At 39.4% G+C, this 18,658-nt stretch overlaps 1 protein-coding gene across 6 annotated transcripts; it reads right to left on the bottom strand.

Moving 5' to 3' along the window:
* Positions 1-12,119: 12,119 nt before the first annotated feature.
* LOC145159963 (uncharacterized) lies at positions 12,120-18,191 on the bottom strand. Of its 6 annotated transcripts, none has more exons than XM_079079017.1 (8): positions 18,089-18,191; positions 17,790-17,999; positions 13,716-13,796; positions 13,536-13,630; positions 13,147-13,283; positions 12,901-12,977; positions 12,645-12,742; positions 12,120-12,409 (listed from the first exon to the last, which is right to left on the bottom strand). In XM_079079017.1, the coding sequence occupies exons 5-8, from the start codon at positions 13,213-13,215 to the stop codon at positions 12,333-12,335; spliced, it is 321 nt and encodes a 106-aa protein (XP_078935143.1). In that variant the 5' UTR covers positions 13,216-13,283; positions 13,536-13,630; positions 13,716-13,796; positions 17,790-17,999; positions 18,089-18,191; the 3' UTR covers positions 12,120-12,332. The 6 variants fall into 6 exon arrangements, 4 of the variants coding, with proteins under 4 accessions (XP_078935143.1, XP_078935144.1, XP_078935142.1 ...); XM_079079018.1 differs by having other exon boundaries at positions 18,096-18,121; XR_013737971.1 differs by having other exon boundaries at positions 12,901-12,981; positions 17,790-18,146.
* Positions 18,192-18,658: the final 467 nt, after the last annotated feature.

Below are 18,658 nucleotides of genomic sequence, written 5' to 3'. Positions count from 1 at the left end.
TCTTAGTACTCTCAGAAGGGTGAAAGACCATTTTACCCCTCTCATAACTCAAAGGCCCCACTATAGACCAAACCCTAAAAGTCAACCCTCCGGGTTACGCTGCGCGTACCAGATGTGTACGCTGGGCGTACCCGGCAGTCTCTCAGAATCGGGGAACGCCACCCCGTACGCCGCGCGTATTGGGATTACGCCCGGCGTAAATCCCAGTTTCAGTCCCTTAGCTCTTGAGGTCTTAAACAGTTAAGACTCACGTCCAGCTTTTAGATCTGACCATTTTTAAGCCTCTTAATCCATAAAGTCGATGACTTTAAGCCTTTGCATGGTTGAACAAGTCACTAACACCCAAAATATACCATTTCCTAACACTAGAAAGCCCAATACTCAAGCATGATCTCATATCCACGACCAAGATGGGAACTTTATGGATCTATAACACAAATACCACTGAAATGGGACAGATCTAGGTCCATGGAGCACATTACGCTCATAAAGTCTCCACCTTTGGGACTTTTAACCCTAAAATGGTCCATGAAGCAACAAACCAAATGAAGAGGAAAGTTTTGAACTTTATACCTCCAAATGCAGCTCCTTCCTCTGTAGATCTCAGATCCAAACTTGCACTTCAAACTCTAGTCTCCACAAACTCCTCTCCTTCTTCTTCACTGAATTTCGGGATGTTACAATTCTCCCCCACTAGAACTAGACTTCGCCCTCGAAATCTCACTCAACAAATTACTCTGGATACTGCTCGCGCATCTCTAACTCCGGCTCCCAGGTCATTTCAGAACCCTTCCGATGTTGCCACTGGACTTGAACCAATGACACCTCCTTGTTTCTCAAAGTCTTGACCCTTCGATCCACAATCGCAACCGGTCTCTCAACATAATTCAGGCTCGCATCCACCTGAATGTCCTCTAACGGAACCACTGCCGACTCATCAGCGATACACTTCCTCAACTGAGACACGTGGAAGGTATCGTGAATCTGGCTCAACTCCGTAGGTAGCTCCAAACGATACGCTACCCTGCCCACCCTGGCAGTCACCCTGAAAGGACCAATATACCGAGGTCCCAACTTACTCCTCTTCCTGAATCGGATCACCCCCTTCCAAGGAGATACCTTCAGGAGTACTAAATCACCAACCTGGAACTCAAGCTCGGATCGTCGCCTATCCGCATAACTCTTCTGGCGACTCTGAGTGGTTCAACAACCTTTGTCTAACCCGCTGAATCTGCTCAGTCGTCTGAAGTACTATCCCTGTACTACCCATCACACGCTGCCCGACCTCACCCCAACAAATAGGAGTCCGACACCTCCTCCCATACAACAGCTCAAAGGGTGGCATACTGATGCTCAAATGATGGCTGTTGTTATAGGAAAACTCAACCAAGGGTAAATACGTGTCCCAACTTCCTCCAAAGTCCAATACACATGCCCGAAGCATGTCCTCGAGCGTCCGAATCGTCCGCCCGCTCTGCCCGTCTGTCTGTGGGTGGTAGGCGGTACTGAAATGTAACCTCGTACCCAACTGGAGATCGACTCAACCCCGACCTCTATCATCTGATACTCATCGTTGGACCCTTCGGTCTGGTCTATATCGTTAGACCCTTCGGTCTGGTCTGTACAACACATCACCAGGACTCAACTCAACTCAAGAGTTTGGTCCGCCCGTAGTTGGAATCGCTCGTTCCAATGACTCATTCAACTCATAGCTTGGGGACCCGCAACCCATGCGTACTTTACTTATCCAATCCTTTCGGATTGGATGTCTACACTTACTCAGAATGTAATGATTCCCAATCATTGAGGAGACCCCGGTCTCACCCCTGGTCCGACCACCAGGCTCCCAAAACTCATGCGTAGGGCTTTTCAAGCCTAAAACCTTCATGTGTCATGCTCAGATCAAGAAGGCTTCCTCATAACAACCTCTCGCTAATTAGTGCGTATTACGGCTCCCCATAACATCACCACAACCTCCTACTGACTAGTGAGTACTACGGATCCCCATAGTATCACAACAACCTCTCTCTGACTAGTGAGTACTACGGCTCCCCATAGTATCACAACAACCTCTCTCTGACTAGTGAGTACTACGGCTCCCCATAGTATCACAACAACCTCTCTCTGACTAGTGAGTACTACGGCTCCCCATAGTATCACAACAACCTCTCTCTGACTAGTGAGTACTACGGCTCCCCATAGTATCACAACAACCTCTCTCTGACTAGTGAGTACTACGGCTCCCCATAGTATCACAACAAACTCTCTCTGACTAGTGAGTACTACGGCTCCCCATAGTATCACAACAACCTCTCTCTGACTAGTGAGTACTACGGCTTCCCGTAACATCACAACACCCTTCCCTAGTAGCTCCTGAAGCTGCGAGGATAACTACTGCGTCTCTGACGGCGCAAGGCGATAAGGCGCCTTGGCGATAGGCGCTGCCCCCGGAACCAACTCGATGCGAAACTCTACTTGCCTCTCGGGAGGCACACCCGACAACTCCTCGGGAAAAACATCCGGGGACTCTCGCACTATCGGAACGTCATCCATCGAACTTGGCCTCCCAGCGGCCTCTCGTGTGTCCATCACATAGGACACATACCCGCTGCAGCCTTGCTGAAAACTCTGTCTCGCTCTGGCGGTTGAACAAAACGCCGACCCACATCGGTTACCCTCGTTGTACACCGTAAGTACTCCCCCACTGGGGTCTCGTATCGTCACCAACTGTCGCTCGCAGTCTATGACAGCCCCAAATCGGCTTAACCCAACCATGCCCGCTATGACACACACGTCCCCCATCGATATCGGGACCAGATCTATCGGGGACTCAACACTGAAGATCTCGAGTACACATCCTCGACTCACATTCATAACATACTCCGCTCGCTCGTCCGCTATGGAAACTCGTAGAGATCGACTCAACGCCTCTCGTCGGCTACTGATGTGCCGACCAAACGTTATTGACACAAATGATCGACTCGCTCCGGAGTCAATTATCACCAAAACAGGTACGGAACCCACAAAAAGTACCAGCCACAACATCGGGCGATGCGCGGAACTCCTTCCCTGTCAACTGTAAAGCTCTCCCGCGAGCCTTCGGTGCCTCGACCTTCGCTGGCCGAACCTCGGTAACTCTAGCAGCAGGTGCGGATTCCTCAATTCAAATACTCGGTTCTTCCCCGCTTAGGGTTCGAACCACCACCAATTGGTGCACCAACACTCTATCCCTCATGCTGTCTCCACCAGTAACATCGCACCTAATTCCGCAAGGTGCTATGCAACGCTTGATGATTTCTCTGACAATGATCAAACAACTCCAGATACCAAGGTCTCGTATGCAACCTTCAGAACTTACCATCGTGACTACCTCTAGTCATTCAGGACCTCACACTATACTCTCACCGGACCTCCCAACTGTCCCGTGTTAACACTAACTCTGGATCTGGAAATAATGAACCATCATACTCCTCATTCTTGACTCCTTGCCCAACGTTCCAACATGCTCCTTATCACAAGAGCCGAAACCACATTTCCACCCCTTATACCTCTCAGAAATAATAGGAGTCACTGCCCTGATATACCCTTCTTGATCGCCCAATACCGCACCTAACACCTACCCTATTATACTCAATTAGGGTGCATCCTGATCCTTGACCATTTCAGTCTCCACTGTCAACCTGCTCAAACTATATCACTCCATCGCGGAAGACCTACTGTCGGATACTCTGATTGAAAAGTCACCATCAGTGCGATCCCACAGGGTTCACTCCAACTCAGAAACCGAAATCTCAACACCTCTTACGCCTCCCACAAGAAACGGAAATAGCACCACTCGGGTCACGGAAAGTGACATATCTACTATCGGCCGGCTCTCCAGCTCAGACCGTATCCCTCCATAACGCACCGTCCCTACTCTACTCTGATTCTTGCGAATCGAATGGCATATCACCAACAATCCCTTGGAGCTAACTCGGTTTCCCTATCATGGGATGCTCCACTAAAACTCGTTCTTCCTGGCCTTCTGGGCCCATACTCCTTCACATCCGACCTTGGTCTAGATAATCGCTGCGGAATAACCGGCAAAACCAGAAGCACTCACCGCCACATTTCATGGTACTCGAACCATGTCCTCTCTTCTCAACCCGCCTCAAATCATGGTACTCGAACCACAAAATCACCCCTCGATCTGCCACCAATCATGGTACTCGAACCATGACATCACCTCTTGATCTGCTACCAATCATGGTACCCGAACCATGACATCACTTCTCGACCTGTCACCAATCATGGTACTCGAACCATGACATCACCTCTCGATCTGCTACTAATCATGGTACTCCAACCATGACATCACCTCTCGATCTGTCACCAATCATGGTACTCGAACCATGACATCACCTCTCGATCTGCTACTAATCATGGTACTCGAACCATGACATCACCTCTTATTTTGCCACCAATCATGGTACTCGAACCATGACATCACCTCTCGATCTGCTACTAATCATGGTACTCAAACCATGACATCACCCCTCGATCCGCCACTCACAATCCTCCGGATCGCCACGGTCATTTCGTCAAAATCATACTGCGAATCTCTTCATCGCTAATACCGCTGCCCTCCGGCGTGTGCGGTGTTCCAACCATGATGTCTCTGAAACACAATATGAAGATACCAGAGACTCGATCGAGTATACTCGCACTCGATAACTCAACCCTACTTGTTCCTGAGTACCCAATGGATTCTTACTTAGGGTGCGCGCTGCTCCGGCGTCTTCAGTAGTACGGGCCCTATACTACCGTCCACACCGCATCAGTATTCACTCTAAGTCCTCCTCCTTGGATCCCAAGTCCCAAGTACTCTACTCTCTTTAACCATATGTTACTCACTAGCGGCTCTCTCATAACTCCTCGCTGCTATCTAAACACTCTCAAGTATCCCTAGCAGCGAAACTCCTAGACTAAGGCATCACATATCAGGCCACTCTAGTCCTAATAAGAATACCTAGTCTACTCTAGCATGCATAGCATAACTCATCGCATATCATAACATAATATATCTCATAACACTAATTGCAAGGGTATTTTGGGAATTCACCGTTCGGGCGCTGGCTGATCGTACACACGGCTTTGCTCTGTTTGTCTCAAAACTCTTTTTACTCTTTTAAAAAGTTTTTAGTCATCAAAATTTCTCTCAAATCCTCAGTTTGAGTTCAGATACGCCCGAAGATGAATCCGAATCCCTCAAACCAAGGCTCTGATACCAACTTGTAACACCCAAATTTCCAAAACAATTTTTCACTTTTTAAAACCATATAAATTCATCCACAATTGCTTTCAAAAACAATGTATCAATTTTATCTCACTACAAATCCCAAGATCAAATCATAATAAACTTTGCGGGTGTGTGTACAGATCATGCCAGCGCCTTCCCGCGATCACCACTGGTACCTGAAACACATAACACATAACACCGTAAGCATAAAGCTTAGTGAGTTCCCCAAAATACCACTCTCACACATATTAGCCACTCGAGGCTATGACGCTGCTGACCCTCTGGTCAGTGTGTCTCAGTGGGACCCTCCAGTCCCAACTCTCTGTGGGCTCTCTAGCCCTAACTCTATGGACCCAAAGGTCCTAACTCTGATAACTTTGGATCATGCATATCACATATCACAATAAATATCAACACATAAATAGCATACAAATACACTGGCACATAACTATAAAACATAACACACATTAGCCACTCGAGGCTATAACTCTGTGGGCCCTTGGGCCCTAACTCTGTGGACCCTCTGGTCCTAGCTCTTTGGACCTTCCGATCCTAACTCTGGTATACACACAGCATAAATCACATAGAAATAATGCCGTGCCATAAATCACATAGATAGCATACAATAACTCTGTCACATAACTCTGTTACCACTCTAGGTAAAGTATAGTGAGAAGACTCACCTCGGGTAACTCGGTAAAGCTCGAACTCTGTAAAATCAGGTCTAGCCTCCGCCTAATCATGTAAAATAAATACTCTCAATCAATACATCTCTCAAGGCTAGACTATTCCTCCTCTTAGTACTCTCAGAAGGGTGAAAGACCATTTTACCCCTCTCATAACTCAAAGGCCCCACTATAGACCAAACCCTAAAAGTCAACCAAAAGTCAACCCTCCGGGTTACGCTGCGCGTACCAGATGTGTACGCTGGGCGTACCCGGCAGTCTCTCAGAATCGGGGAACGCCACCCCGTACGCCGCGCGTATTGGGATTACGCCCGACGTAAATCCCAGTTTCAGTCCCTTAGCTCTTGAGGTCTTAAACAGTTAAGACTCACGTCCAACTTTTAGATCTGACCATTTTTAAGCCTCTTAATCCATAAAGTCGATGACTTTAAGCCTTTGCATGGCTGAACAAGTCACTAACACCCAAAATATACCATTTCCTAACACTAGAAAGCCCAATACTCAAGCATGGTCTCATATCCACGACCAAGATGGGAACTTTATGGATCTATAACACAAATACCACTGAAATGGGACAGATCTAGGTCCATGGAGCACATTACGCTCATAAAGTCTCCACCTTTGGGACTTTTAACCCTAAAATGGTCCATGAAGCAACAAACCAAATGAAGAGGAAAGTTTTGAACTTTATACCTCCAAATGCAGCTCCTTCCTCTGTAGATCTCAGATCCAAACTTGCACTTCAAACTCTAGTCTCCACAAACTCCTCTCCTTCTTCTTCACTGAATTTCGGGATGTTACATATTATATGTCTATTGGGCCTTAGTGACCCAATTACATGCCTAATGGGCCTAAATTAGCCTTTACTTGCTATTGGGCCTTAGTGGCCCATTGCATTACTAATTTGGCCTGGAATATTCATCACATGTTTGATGGACTATAATGTGTCCGTCGCATACTTGTCAGCCTGGAAATAACTTACATTACTAATGGGCCACAGTTGCCCTTTTTCGTGTCTGTTGGGCTTTATTCATTCATATCCACGTAATTATCGAGGTGGGTTAAAAATCAAAATACACTTAACGGTAAACATATTCATGGGGTAATAATTGGGATCTAGTGGAATCTGTCGGTTGACACCAACGAGTGTTTGGCCGTAGCCTGTAGTTATAAGCAGAGTCTCCTGGAGGGAGAGTGAGAAAATCTTGATCAAAACCGGCGTTTAGACTCGGCCAGTCTAGGGTGACAAAATCTTGATCAAAACCGGCGTTTGAAAAAATGCCAAGACGGGCGGATTAGTCACTATCATGCATGGTTATAACGACTCACATAGAGATCCATTACCATCTAAACATTCATGGGAATCAAAATTTTTACATCGTGTTAATACAAAACAATTCATACGATAATGCAAGTACTACAATACTGCTATAAATCGGGAAATATCGGATTTTTCTGGGAAAATACTATCATTCGTACTTACATCAAATACAAAACAAGGAAAACTTTTGGGGTTCATTTATTATGCATATTTTGAAATGGAAATCGCTCATACATTTATACTTGATCATCACATCATTTCTTAGACAAAATTTACAGAAAATATCGGATTTTCCGGGTTATACAATCGATACAAAGCTTTTAAATCAAACATGCTTATGAACTCACCAACATTATATATGTTGACCGTTTTCAAAATAACTTGTATTCTCAGGTAACAGTTAAGCAGGGGAACTTTCAAGTGTAGGAAATTTATTTTGTGTAATGTCAAATCATCGTACAATTTATATTTTGGGAACATGTAACCTAAGACAATGTACTTGATGTGAATAATACCAGTTGTACTGTGTAATGTTTGGTGATGATTGTGTTGTGTTTCATGTGTATTCATTATGATGATAATTCAATTGATAGTCACACGAACCCCCAGACGATTCCACCGTCTGGTTCGGGGGTGTGACACTGACTGAGTCCAGTCAAACAAAAATGACTGACGCGGTCTAATCCATGTGTTTGATATGCCTCAATTTTGACCAGACCAATCAGGGGAACTTTCAAGTGTAGGAAATTTATTTTGTGTAATGTCAAATCATCGTACAATTTATATTTTGGGAACATGTAACCTAAGACAATGTACTTGATGTTGTCACAACTGGCATTTTTAGCCAGGAAATTCTGTAATCATGCAAACATCATCTATGATAATACTTGTAACCCTAACTTGATACCATGCACTATGTTCATTCTATGACAACAAACTTAATCAAAATTCACAAGTGAAGTTCAAAACTCTACACAAAACATCCAAATAGTCAAATGGGGAGTTGCTTTCCTTGCCCTTTGCCATCAACGACACCCAGTCCTCCTTCCCCACAGTCGTTGTCATGTTTCTCCATAGCCACCGAAACCTCCTTCTCCTTCATCCCTACCCATCACAACGCACATAGGAACAAAGATACAAGGAAGAACACAACCTCCACAACCCCCTGTCGTCTTTTTTATCTTTCTCAAGTCCGATAAGTCAACTTCTTTCTCAGCCTTTACAGATTGCAATTGTTTTTTTTTAATTCTCCACAATTTTCAAACGATTTTGTTATCTGATTTGCTTCCAATTGATTTTGTTATCTGGTTTCAGTTGTTTCACATTTGATTGATTAGTTGTAAAAACAAATCTTGGCATAATCTGTTGGTTTTCCATTTTGGTTTGAAACCCCAAATTTCTTCTTGATATTTGTCTAATCATGACAAATTCTGGAAAAAGGAGGTCAAAAAAGGGTTGGACTTACAGGAATGAGATTGAGCCTAATTTCCCTTACATAAAATAGGTTTGAAAGAGGTATTTCATTTAGAAATAATGGCACATGCAAATGAAGATGGATGTGAGAATCGTACTTTGGAAAAAAAAAATAAGCAGTGGTTCATTAGTCTTCTGTTTTTTGATTGATTTAATTCATTATTTTGAGTTTTTTTTTTATCTTTTTTATTTGATTATGTTGTTGGCTTAACTCTTCTTTCAATAAATTCAAGGCATATTACATTCTTCTTGGCTTCCACCGTTGAGTTTGAACCATACAACCTCATTCTTACATTACAACCTACCAAAAACAAGGTTGATATTTGGATATCCTTTAGATTTTATGGGGCTAGTGCCAAATGGATTGACAACAAGAGGGGTGGTTACTAGTGACAAAGATTGATCGTTGATACTAGGGTTGTGTGAGTTGTTTGATTTTTTTTTGTGTTGTTGATTTTGATCGATAAAACAATTGAGTTTCATGTGTTTGTTGATTAAAGTTTTATTGTTTGTTGGTTGAAGTTCTCTGTAAAAAATGTAATGTTATAAATTAAATGGTAAATCATAAAGGAATTATTATAAATAATGTTGTATGAAGATAATATAATCATTGTGTACAGTCGGTCAGATGCAAAATCAAACAACAAGTTTCAGTTAGAAACTAACTCAATCATCATTTACTATCAAACAACCCCTAAAGTTTTTGTATTTTTGGATACTAGTTAATTTGATTTAATGATTGATTAGGTGATTCTATGATTTTATGTTTTATTTTGGTTTTATGTTGAACCCCTCTCTCTCTCTCTCTCTATATATATATATATATATATATATATATATTATTTGCATGTAAATGACAAGCATGTATATGAATAACTAGATAGATATCATATTATTTTTGTCAGGGTTTTAAATAAGGTGAGATGTATGACGACCATGGAAGTCAAAATTACTAACGTTTCTCAACTCCAAGAAGAATCATGGATACAATAAGTTTATTAGGGTTAGCTTGCTTCCAATCGTTAAGATTATGATTTAAAACCCTAATGCTTCACCAAAAATCACCTAAGTTCTTGGCTCTCCTCTGAAATACGTCTCAAGCCTTGAGATCTCCAAATTAAAGGAAAGGAGGAGGCGGTGGGTTTATGATTACAAGTTTCATCATTTGACGCATTTGACCCCTCATTTCCTAGTTCTTTTTATGATTTGGCCATCAATTTGCCATGTACTCTTTTTTCGGGCCTGTATTACTATTTTGATCCACAAAAGAAAATATATTAAGATTTCGGTAAGCTTATTTATTTCAAAGACAGCCCAAACTATTTCTAGTTATTTCATTCATTTTATATTTGTTTCAAATTATTGGTACCTATCTAAAATGCAAGTGTTTTAAAAGGGATGGTGGTGAGGCGGGACCCAATTTAGTAATTAATAATAAAAATAATTTTAAGAAAATCATGAAAAAAAAGAAGGATCAAAAGCTTTCATTAAGACAAAATTGCAAGAATGGTCCCTGTGGTATGTCAAAACTAGCAAGTTTGGTCCAAAATGGGTTTGGCTCGCAAGAATGGTCTAATAGTTTTATTTTGTTGCGAGTTTGGTCCTATTTGGTTTGAACTTTTTTGTAAAGACGATTTTACCCCTTATTATTTAATTTTTTGTTTTTATTTTATTACCAGCAATTGAAAACCTATTGAAAATAAAACAAAAATAAAATACTCTCTCTCCCTCTCTCTCTCTCTCTCTCTATACACCACCGGTGACAAAAAGGTGCACCGACAGCCCTTCTCCACCCCTTCTTGTTGTCGATCGGAAACAACCAAGCACCCCCTGAGGATCGCCGCTTCCCTCAGCTGCTACTTCGTAGTTTCTTTCCCCTTCTCCTCCGTGTTTTGCCAATGGAACAGAAGAAGAACAGACAAGGAGGCCACCGGAGCAGCCCCCTCACTGTAACAGTCGTCCGACAACATAAGTTGCCTTCTTTTTCTTCCTTCATTTTGGCGATGGACCAAACCCCCACCGAACCACCTCTGTTCTACTTCCGTTCTTCTTCCTTCTCCCTTCGATCCAGTCGTTTCCCAGCCGGAGATCGACTACCTTCTCGCGGTCAGTTTGACCACCAAACCACCATTTTGACTACTTCCATTCGTGTTCCTTCTACCCTCTCCTAATCAGCGAAGACGAAGAGTAAACCCACAGAGGGTCATCGGTCTCGACGGACCCCCTTCCACCTCATCGCGATTTCCCAGCCGCATCGGAGCTCCCGTCGATCTACCTTTCGTTCGAATCGATGGTGGGTTTTCGTTTCAGGTAGGGTTTTGTGTGTGGTTTTTGTTTCAAATCTACCCTTCTTCATCTTCGTTTCAGATTTGGAACCAAGAGCATACACACCTTTGACTTTTGGATTTGGGTTTTATTTCAGATCCAAAATCAAGAACGAAGAACACCCATTGTGTGTTTATATGTGTGTTGTGTTCTACACTCACTGAAAAATGTTCATCAGAGGGATAAAAAGAGTTACACACACAGAGTTCGATCTTGAAAGATTTCACATCTACTCCGATCTTAAAAGTCAATTTCATCTAGGTTTACAGCTTGAAGATCGTTCTTGAGTTCTTGAAGTTCGTTATTAAGTTCATGAAATCGAGGTTGAGTCTTGATTTGTTAAGAACATACAAGGGCAGAGAGAGAGTGCGAGAGAGAGAGAGAGAGAGAGAGTTTTTTTATTTCTGTAATAAAAAAAAGGAAAATGGGAAAATACCACGGGCAAATTCGTCATTATAAAAAGTTTTAAATTTTTGGACCAAACTCGCAACAAAACAAAACTATTGGACCATCCTTGCAAGGCAAACCCATTTTGGATCAAACTTGCTAGTTTTGACATACCACATGGACCATTCTTGCAATTTTGTCTTTCATTAATTTAAACTAAAGAATCTAGAAAAAGTAATATTATTTTTTTGTACTTTTAAGTAAGGTATTGCGGTTTGGAAGATCTATCCATTTAAAAAACATCAATTTTGGTTTTTTTTCCTTAATAAAACACAATATACCTTGAAATATCATTGAAAATTGATTTGGGATGACACTGCTACCATGAGGGGAAAAAATCAAGCTACAATGTTGCAATAGAAGAAATGAAAGTAAAATATTGTGAAAATCAAATTTAGAAAATATATATGATGTTATTTCTTACATTTATTTAACCCTAAGAGGTTGAAATTTTTGGTCTTGTTGGCTGGTATAAGTAGCATTACAAGAAATTTAGTGAGACTGATGGCAAATCTTGTCCGTTTGTGTTTGTCATGAATCTTCAGCCGAGGATTTAAGTGCTCTAGATTCGTTTCTCGGAACAGACAAATGCAAGAAATAGCAATGTATTCCAAGATCTTGGTACATTTTGAGCAGATTTTAGAAAAGCTGCAACAGGGTTACAAAGTCACAAACAAATAGCTATAACTGAGTCACAAAGTCGCAAACTTGGATCTAAACCATAAAAGACTTGAAATCAGAATTCTAGATTTAACAAGAACAACATGAAACTAGGAAGAAAATGTTTCATTAGCTGGCCATTCTAATTTTTCATCGAGTCTCTACTACCCTTTTCCCTTGAACCTTCTTCACCATTGTGTTTACGCTTTTTGGATCCATCTGAAAACAAAAAATACATACATTAAAAAATATTGCATTTTGGAGTTAGAACTTGTACTTCCTGATGGATTAAAAATAGCAAAATCTTGGTTATTATGAAACGAAATGAGCATAACAAACGTAATACAAAAAAAAGACCAATAAAGATGGCAAGAATAATTATGATCCAAGTCATTTCACACAAAAAAAAAGCTAAAAGAAGTTAATAAATGCAATGGTGTCAAGGTATATATACCATTTGGCTGTCCTTTATCACATTTTTCTTTAAGCTTGGCAAGACGATCAACTAAATACTCTTTTTTCATGGAGTAACGAATAATGCAATCACACATGCTGTCAAAAACAAAATCAAGTAACAAGTAATTAGATAATTTATGGACGTAAATTCTTACAAAAACAAAATTGTAATGACACATCAAAATTCCGTCTTTAACCAACTTGATATGTGTCAATTTATTTATGCGATAATAAGATTCAAAAGACTCGCTCACTTGACCAAAGTATCTATTTTTTTTGGAGCAGAGATAGTGTCATCATCTTTGGAGGGTTGTAGATTTGTTTGTGTAGCCTGACTGACATTTATTATGTAGAACACATAAGAAACATGAAGCACCAACTCAAGAAAAACTTAATTACACACACACACACACATATATATATATATATATATATATATATATATATATATATATATATATATATATATATATATATATATATATATATATATATATCACCTGAAGAGTGTCTTTTTCGAGCCTCATCATCTTTAACTTTTCATGACAGAAGAAGCAACTATAACTCATAGCAAACCAGGGGCTTAAGCGTTGGTTCCACGCCTTCTTATAGATCCAGAATGATTCGCTACTATCCACTATCCATTTCAATATAGTAACCAAAAAATCACTTCACAATGTCAAATAGAAACAAAATTAACACTAAAAGGATAGGAACAAACTAAATGCAATTTGGACATAGCAATGATGTTAAGTTTATTTTCAACTTCGTTAGCCATGATCAGATAACACCTAAAATGCCAAACACCTTGTTGCTTTGAAGCACCTCAACAATGTTACATGCACTTATATGGAGACACATTAGAATAAATCAAGAAAAATATATATACCTTTGACTTCTTTAATGTTTGCTTCCCTGGCAAAATCATCGGCTGCTTTTTCTCCCCCCGTTCTCCTAAACGAATCAAGAACGTAGCTAGCCAATCTGAAAAACCAAAATCACAAACTCACAGTCACACATAACAAGTAATTGATATTATTACAAAAATAGATATATTTAAATGGCTCACATAGTAATCTCCTCTTCACTAACTTCCTTGGTGTCTACCTTATCCTAGAATTCACGGGGGTGGTCCATTGTATCACAGATACTGCAAAATAGAATTATTAATAGACAAATAAATGGTGAAATATAAATTTTTAACTGGGATAACTTATACATATATATAAAATCAAGGCCCATATTAAAACCAGATCTGAGACCCCTGATTTTTCCAAATTTAAAGCCTTCATTTTTAACCTTTGGTCTTTCTCTAATTCATGCTAAATAGCTTTTTATATTACTAGGATCAATATCTTGGTACAAACCCAACAATTTCACATATAGAAACATGTTAATAAGCTCGATTTTTTTGTCAATGCAGCCAAACAATAAAGTACCTCCTCCCACAGCTATAACCATGACACATTCTAAGCCTGTTAAGAGATTTTAACTTAAATCACAAAGGGGGGTTGATACATGAAGAAAAGAAATCACAAAGGGAGTCTGATACATGAAGAAAGATCATAAGGAACATCACCGCCTTCCTTTTCTTTTATATATATATATATATATATATATATATATATATATATATATATATATATATATATATATATATATATATATATATATATAAAAGTAGGTTCAATAGAAAATGCATAACTAGAGCAACTTATGTTGGAATCAATGTTCAAATGACACGTGTCCATTTCTTTATTCATAAGTAACGTATTGTGGAAGTTATTTATGTAGTTACTCTAAAGTGGTGTGGTATCATAGACTTAAAATGATTTAATATTTAATCAATTTTTTTCCATCGATTTCACAAATTAGTTCTATTTCGTCATTTGATTTGCTTCTTTGATGTGGTTTTTCTTCTTCTTTCGTCATCTTTTCTTCAAAATGACTGAACCACTGACTCCACATATTGTGAATCAAGATCCAACTTTTATTCACCATTCTTATAGTCCTGGACTTGTTCTTGTTTCTCAACCCCTTACAGGAGACAATTACATGGCATGGAGTATATCTATGAATATTGCTCTCTTTGCAAAGAATAAATTAGGGTTCATGAATGGAATCGTTCCAAAACCAGTGGCTAGTGATGTTGTCAGACCAAATGCTTGGATTCAGACCAACAATATGGTCATTTTTTGGATTTTAAACTCAATATCTACGGAAATCGCAGCAAGTATTATATTTGTTGACACAACGCTTGAAATCTGGACTGATCTTCAAGATCGTTTTCTACAGTGTAATGATCCACGAGTGTTCCAGATTAGAAGAGATTTGATAAATCTTTGTCAAGGACAAGACTCGGTAAGTATCTACTTCACTAAACCGAAATCATTTTGGGAAAACTTTCAAACTATAGGCCTTCTTGCAACCAGTGTCAATGCAACAACTATTTTCAAATCGAGTATGTTATGAGTTTCTTGATGGGATTACATGAGTCGTATTCTTACATTCGGGGACAGATTTTGTTAATGGATCCCATTCCTCCAATAAATCGGGTCTTTTCTTTAGTAATTCAAGAAGAAAAACAAAGAAGTATAGGAGGAAGTAATCTTTCGCCTATGGCTTTCAATGTTAACAATGGCAGATCAAATCATTTAGGAAGGGGAGGCGCAAAGATAGACCTTTTTGCACTCATTGTAAAAGATTAGGACATACAATTGAAAAGTGTTATAAATTCCATGGTTTTCCCCTGGTTTTAAACAATCACCAAAGGTAAACAATATTGTTGTTGATGGTTTGCAATGAAGCTCATTCTAATTCAGGTTTAGTAGAGGTATTCCATAGTCTTTCTCATGCACAGTGTCATAAAATTATGGCAGCTCTATCCGAACAATTGGCTTCTATTAGCATGGCGACTACTACTTCTGAGAATGTCCAAGTAGGTAACCGTTCTTTCTCGTCTCGTAAATTAAAGTGTTATGTCTCCAATACTTGAATTATAGACTCGGGAGAAACACATCATATTTGTCATAATCATAAAATGATCACTAATATCAAGAAAAATGATGGGATTAAAGTGACTTTACCTAATAAAAATCGTGTCCCTTTTAACATGGTTGGAGATGCTTATATTGAGGGATGTTTTACAATGTTTTGTATGTGCCAAATTTTAAGTTCAATCTCATTTTAGTCAGTACATTAAGTGTATTAACCTCTGACAGTCGGGTTTGGGTATTTTTTTTCGTGATTATGCTTTAATTCAGGAAATTATCACCAAGAAGACGTTTGGCAAGGGTAAAAGGCATGGTCGACTTTACTACCTTGATGGACAACGAATTGTGATGGTGAATTTGGCCTATTTAGAGCTTTGGCATCAAAGATTTGGACACTCATCTAATCAAAGATTGGATTCTATTAAAACACAATTGTTTGTTAAAGATTCATGTAATATACCACTTTACCTTGTATGGTTTGTCCATTAGCTAAACAAAGACAATTACCTTTTGTTTCTTACAATCACATGTCAACTAAAACATTTGATCTCATCCATTGTGATATTTGGCGTCCCTACTCTACTCCATCCCATAGTGATCATAGATATTTTGTCACCATTGTTGACGATAACACACGATTTACACGGGTATTTTTTTTTATTAAAAACAAGTATGATGTCTAGTCAGTGATTCCACAATTTTATAATATGGTGTTGACTCTGTTCAATACCAAGATCAAGGTTTTTAGATCTGACAATGGTAAGGAATTAGAATTTCAAGATTTCTTTCATGAGAGAGGAATTTTACATCAACACTCCTGTGTGGAAAGGCCTCAACAAAACTATGTTGTTGAAAGGAAACACCATCACATGTTAAATGTAGTAAGGGCATTGTTTTTTCAATCAAAAGTTCCAATTAGTTTATGGTTGGGGTGTGTATTGACAGCCACATACTTGATCAACAGGACTCCTTATCAAGTTCTTGCTGGTCGTTCGGCATACCATAAGTTGTTTAATCAACTTCCAGATTATTCAACTCTCAAGGCTTTGATTGTTTAGCTTTTACTTCAACTACCCCGTCTCATCGGACAAAGATTGCACCTCGCCCACGAGCATGTGCTTTCATTGGTTATCCTATTGGTATGAAAGCTTACAAGATGTTTGATCTTGAAACACATCAGGTGTTTTGTTCTAGAGATGCGATTTTTCACAAAACAATTTTTCCATTTTCTCAATCTTTATATAATCCAAGACCTGATGACTTTCCATTGACAGTTATTCCAACAACATCGATTTATGATGATTTACAGAATCAGATAGCAAATACAGATCCATATCAAATGCTTCAGAGAATTCAACCAATGTTCCAGAACATAATGATTTATCCGATTCCTCAAGAGATCGGGTACCTCTCAGACGATCATCCAGAGTTCATACATGTCCTTCTTATTTGAGAGATTATCATTGTAATCTCGTATCTTTTGCTGATAAGTCACCTACACCTTATCTGTTATGCAATTTCGTGTCATATGTCAATTTGTCACCTCGATACAATAATTATACATTGGTTGTATCATCTCAGTTTGAGCCTCGTTTTTATCATGAAGCTGTTAGGTACAGGGAATGGAGAACTGCAATGCAATGTGAATTAGATGATATGGAAGCTAACCACACATGGAGTGTTGTATCTTTTCCTGTAGATAAACATTTCGTAGGTTGCAGTCTTGTAGATGGGTCTATAAAATAAAACATAGAGCTTATGGATCTATTGAACGTTATAAGGCGCGTTTAGTGGCCAAAGGATTTACACAACAAAGGGCGTTGATTTTTTAGACACATGTTCCCTTGTTGCCAAGCTTGTCACTGTTAAAGTGTTTCTTGCTTTAGGTGCTAAACGATCACGGCCTCTTGTTCAACTCAACGTTAACAACGCATTCCTTAATGGGGATTTTTCTGAAATTACGGCCTCCGGCTTCCATTTTTAATCGATTTTTCTCTAGTTCATGCTTAATGGATTTACAATATCTTGGTTTACTCAGGATAAAAGGGATCTAATCACAATATACTAACCCAACAATTTCACATATAGAAACACATTAACTAGCTCGATTTGTCTTGAGACTCAACCAAACAATCAAGAAAAATCCTTACATAGTTATAATTAATGATTTCCAAGCTTCGGTATGTCTCTTCCCATAAGTCTTTTCTATTTATCAGTCACATTAACCCGTCATGTGGACGCACAAGAGACACGGCGACGGTGGCCCAAAAACGTTCAATCGGATATTTCTCCAAACATACAAGGTGAATCGAGGGTTCCAGGTGGCTCCTTGGCATCGGTTGCCACCCGGAAAACCATCCCTAAAAATGAAACGATAATTTAAACGCATTAAGGTTAATCGAATCTTACCAGAAATAAAAGATTATACGAGATCCCAAAAAATGTTGACCTAACACCTTCGTCGTCCTTTTCTTCCCCGAATATGCTTATTTATAAAAGGGTAGTCTTACTTTGGGTGGGTTATTATGGAACACAAAGTTGTAAAATTTATTCATGTGATTTCTCATCATCTTTGAATCTTGTCCATTCACTTTGAAAATAGTAATTTTGTTTTTTGGATTTATTTTTATTAAGGATTTAAAAGGTGTTTGAGTAACCAAACCATTTTTTAGGGTGTTTTTGAAAAATATATCTTTTTTTTTTTTTGCAAAATAACCATATTTTTAGGAATGGACCGTTCTGGAACCTATTTTCGGATTTTTTTCGAGTGGCCTAACCCATTTCATTGGATCCGGAACGCCTATTCCGGATCAGCCGTACATGTTCCGGATCGGGAATTGAATTTCAAAATCCGAAATATAATTTGAAAATTTCCGGATGACGACTTCATTTTGAATTTTGCTCCGACGTTCCGACTCTATTCTGAAACGCAATTTCGATTCTGATTCTAATATCCGACACGCAACTCTGATCTCCGACACCCATCTCTGACATGGAAGACGAGCACTATGTTAGGTGA

This window comes from Lactuca virosa, chromosome 2, assembly GCF_052849685.1.
Source record: "Lactuca virosa cultivar CGN04683 chromosome 2, Lactuca_virosa_CGN04683_v6, whole genome shotgun sequence".
Lineage (NCBI taxonomy): Eukaryota > Viridiplantae > Streptophyta > Magnoliopsida > Asterales > Asteraceae > Lactuca > Lactuca virosa.
The sequence above is the reverse complement of the archived record's forward strand: the minus strand, read 5'-3'. Positions and strand labels throughout refer to the sequence as shown.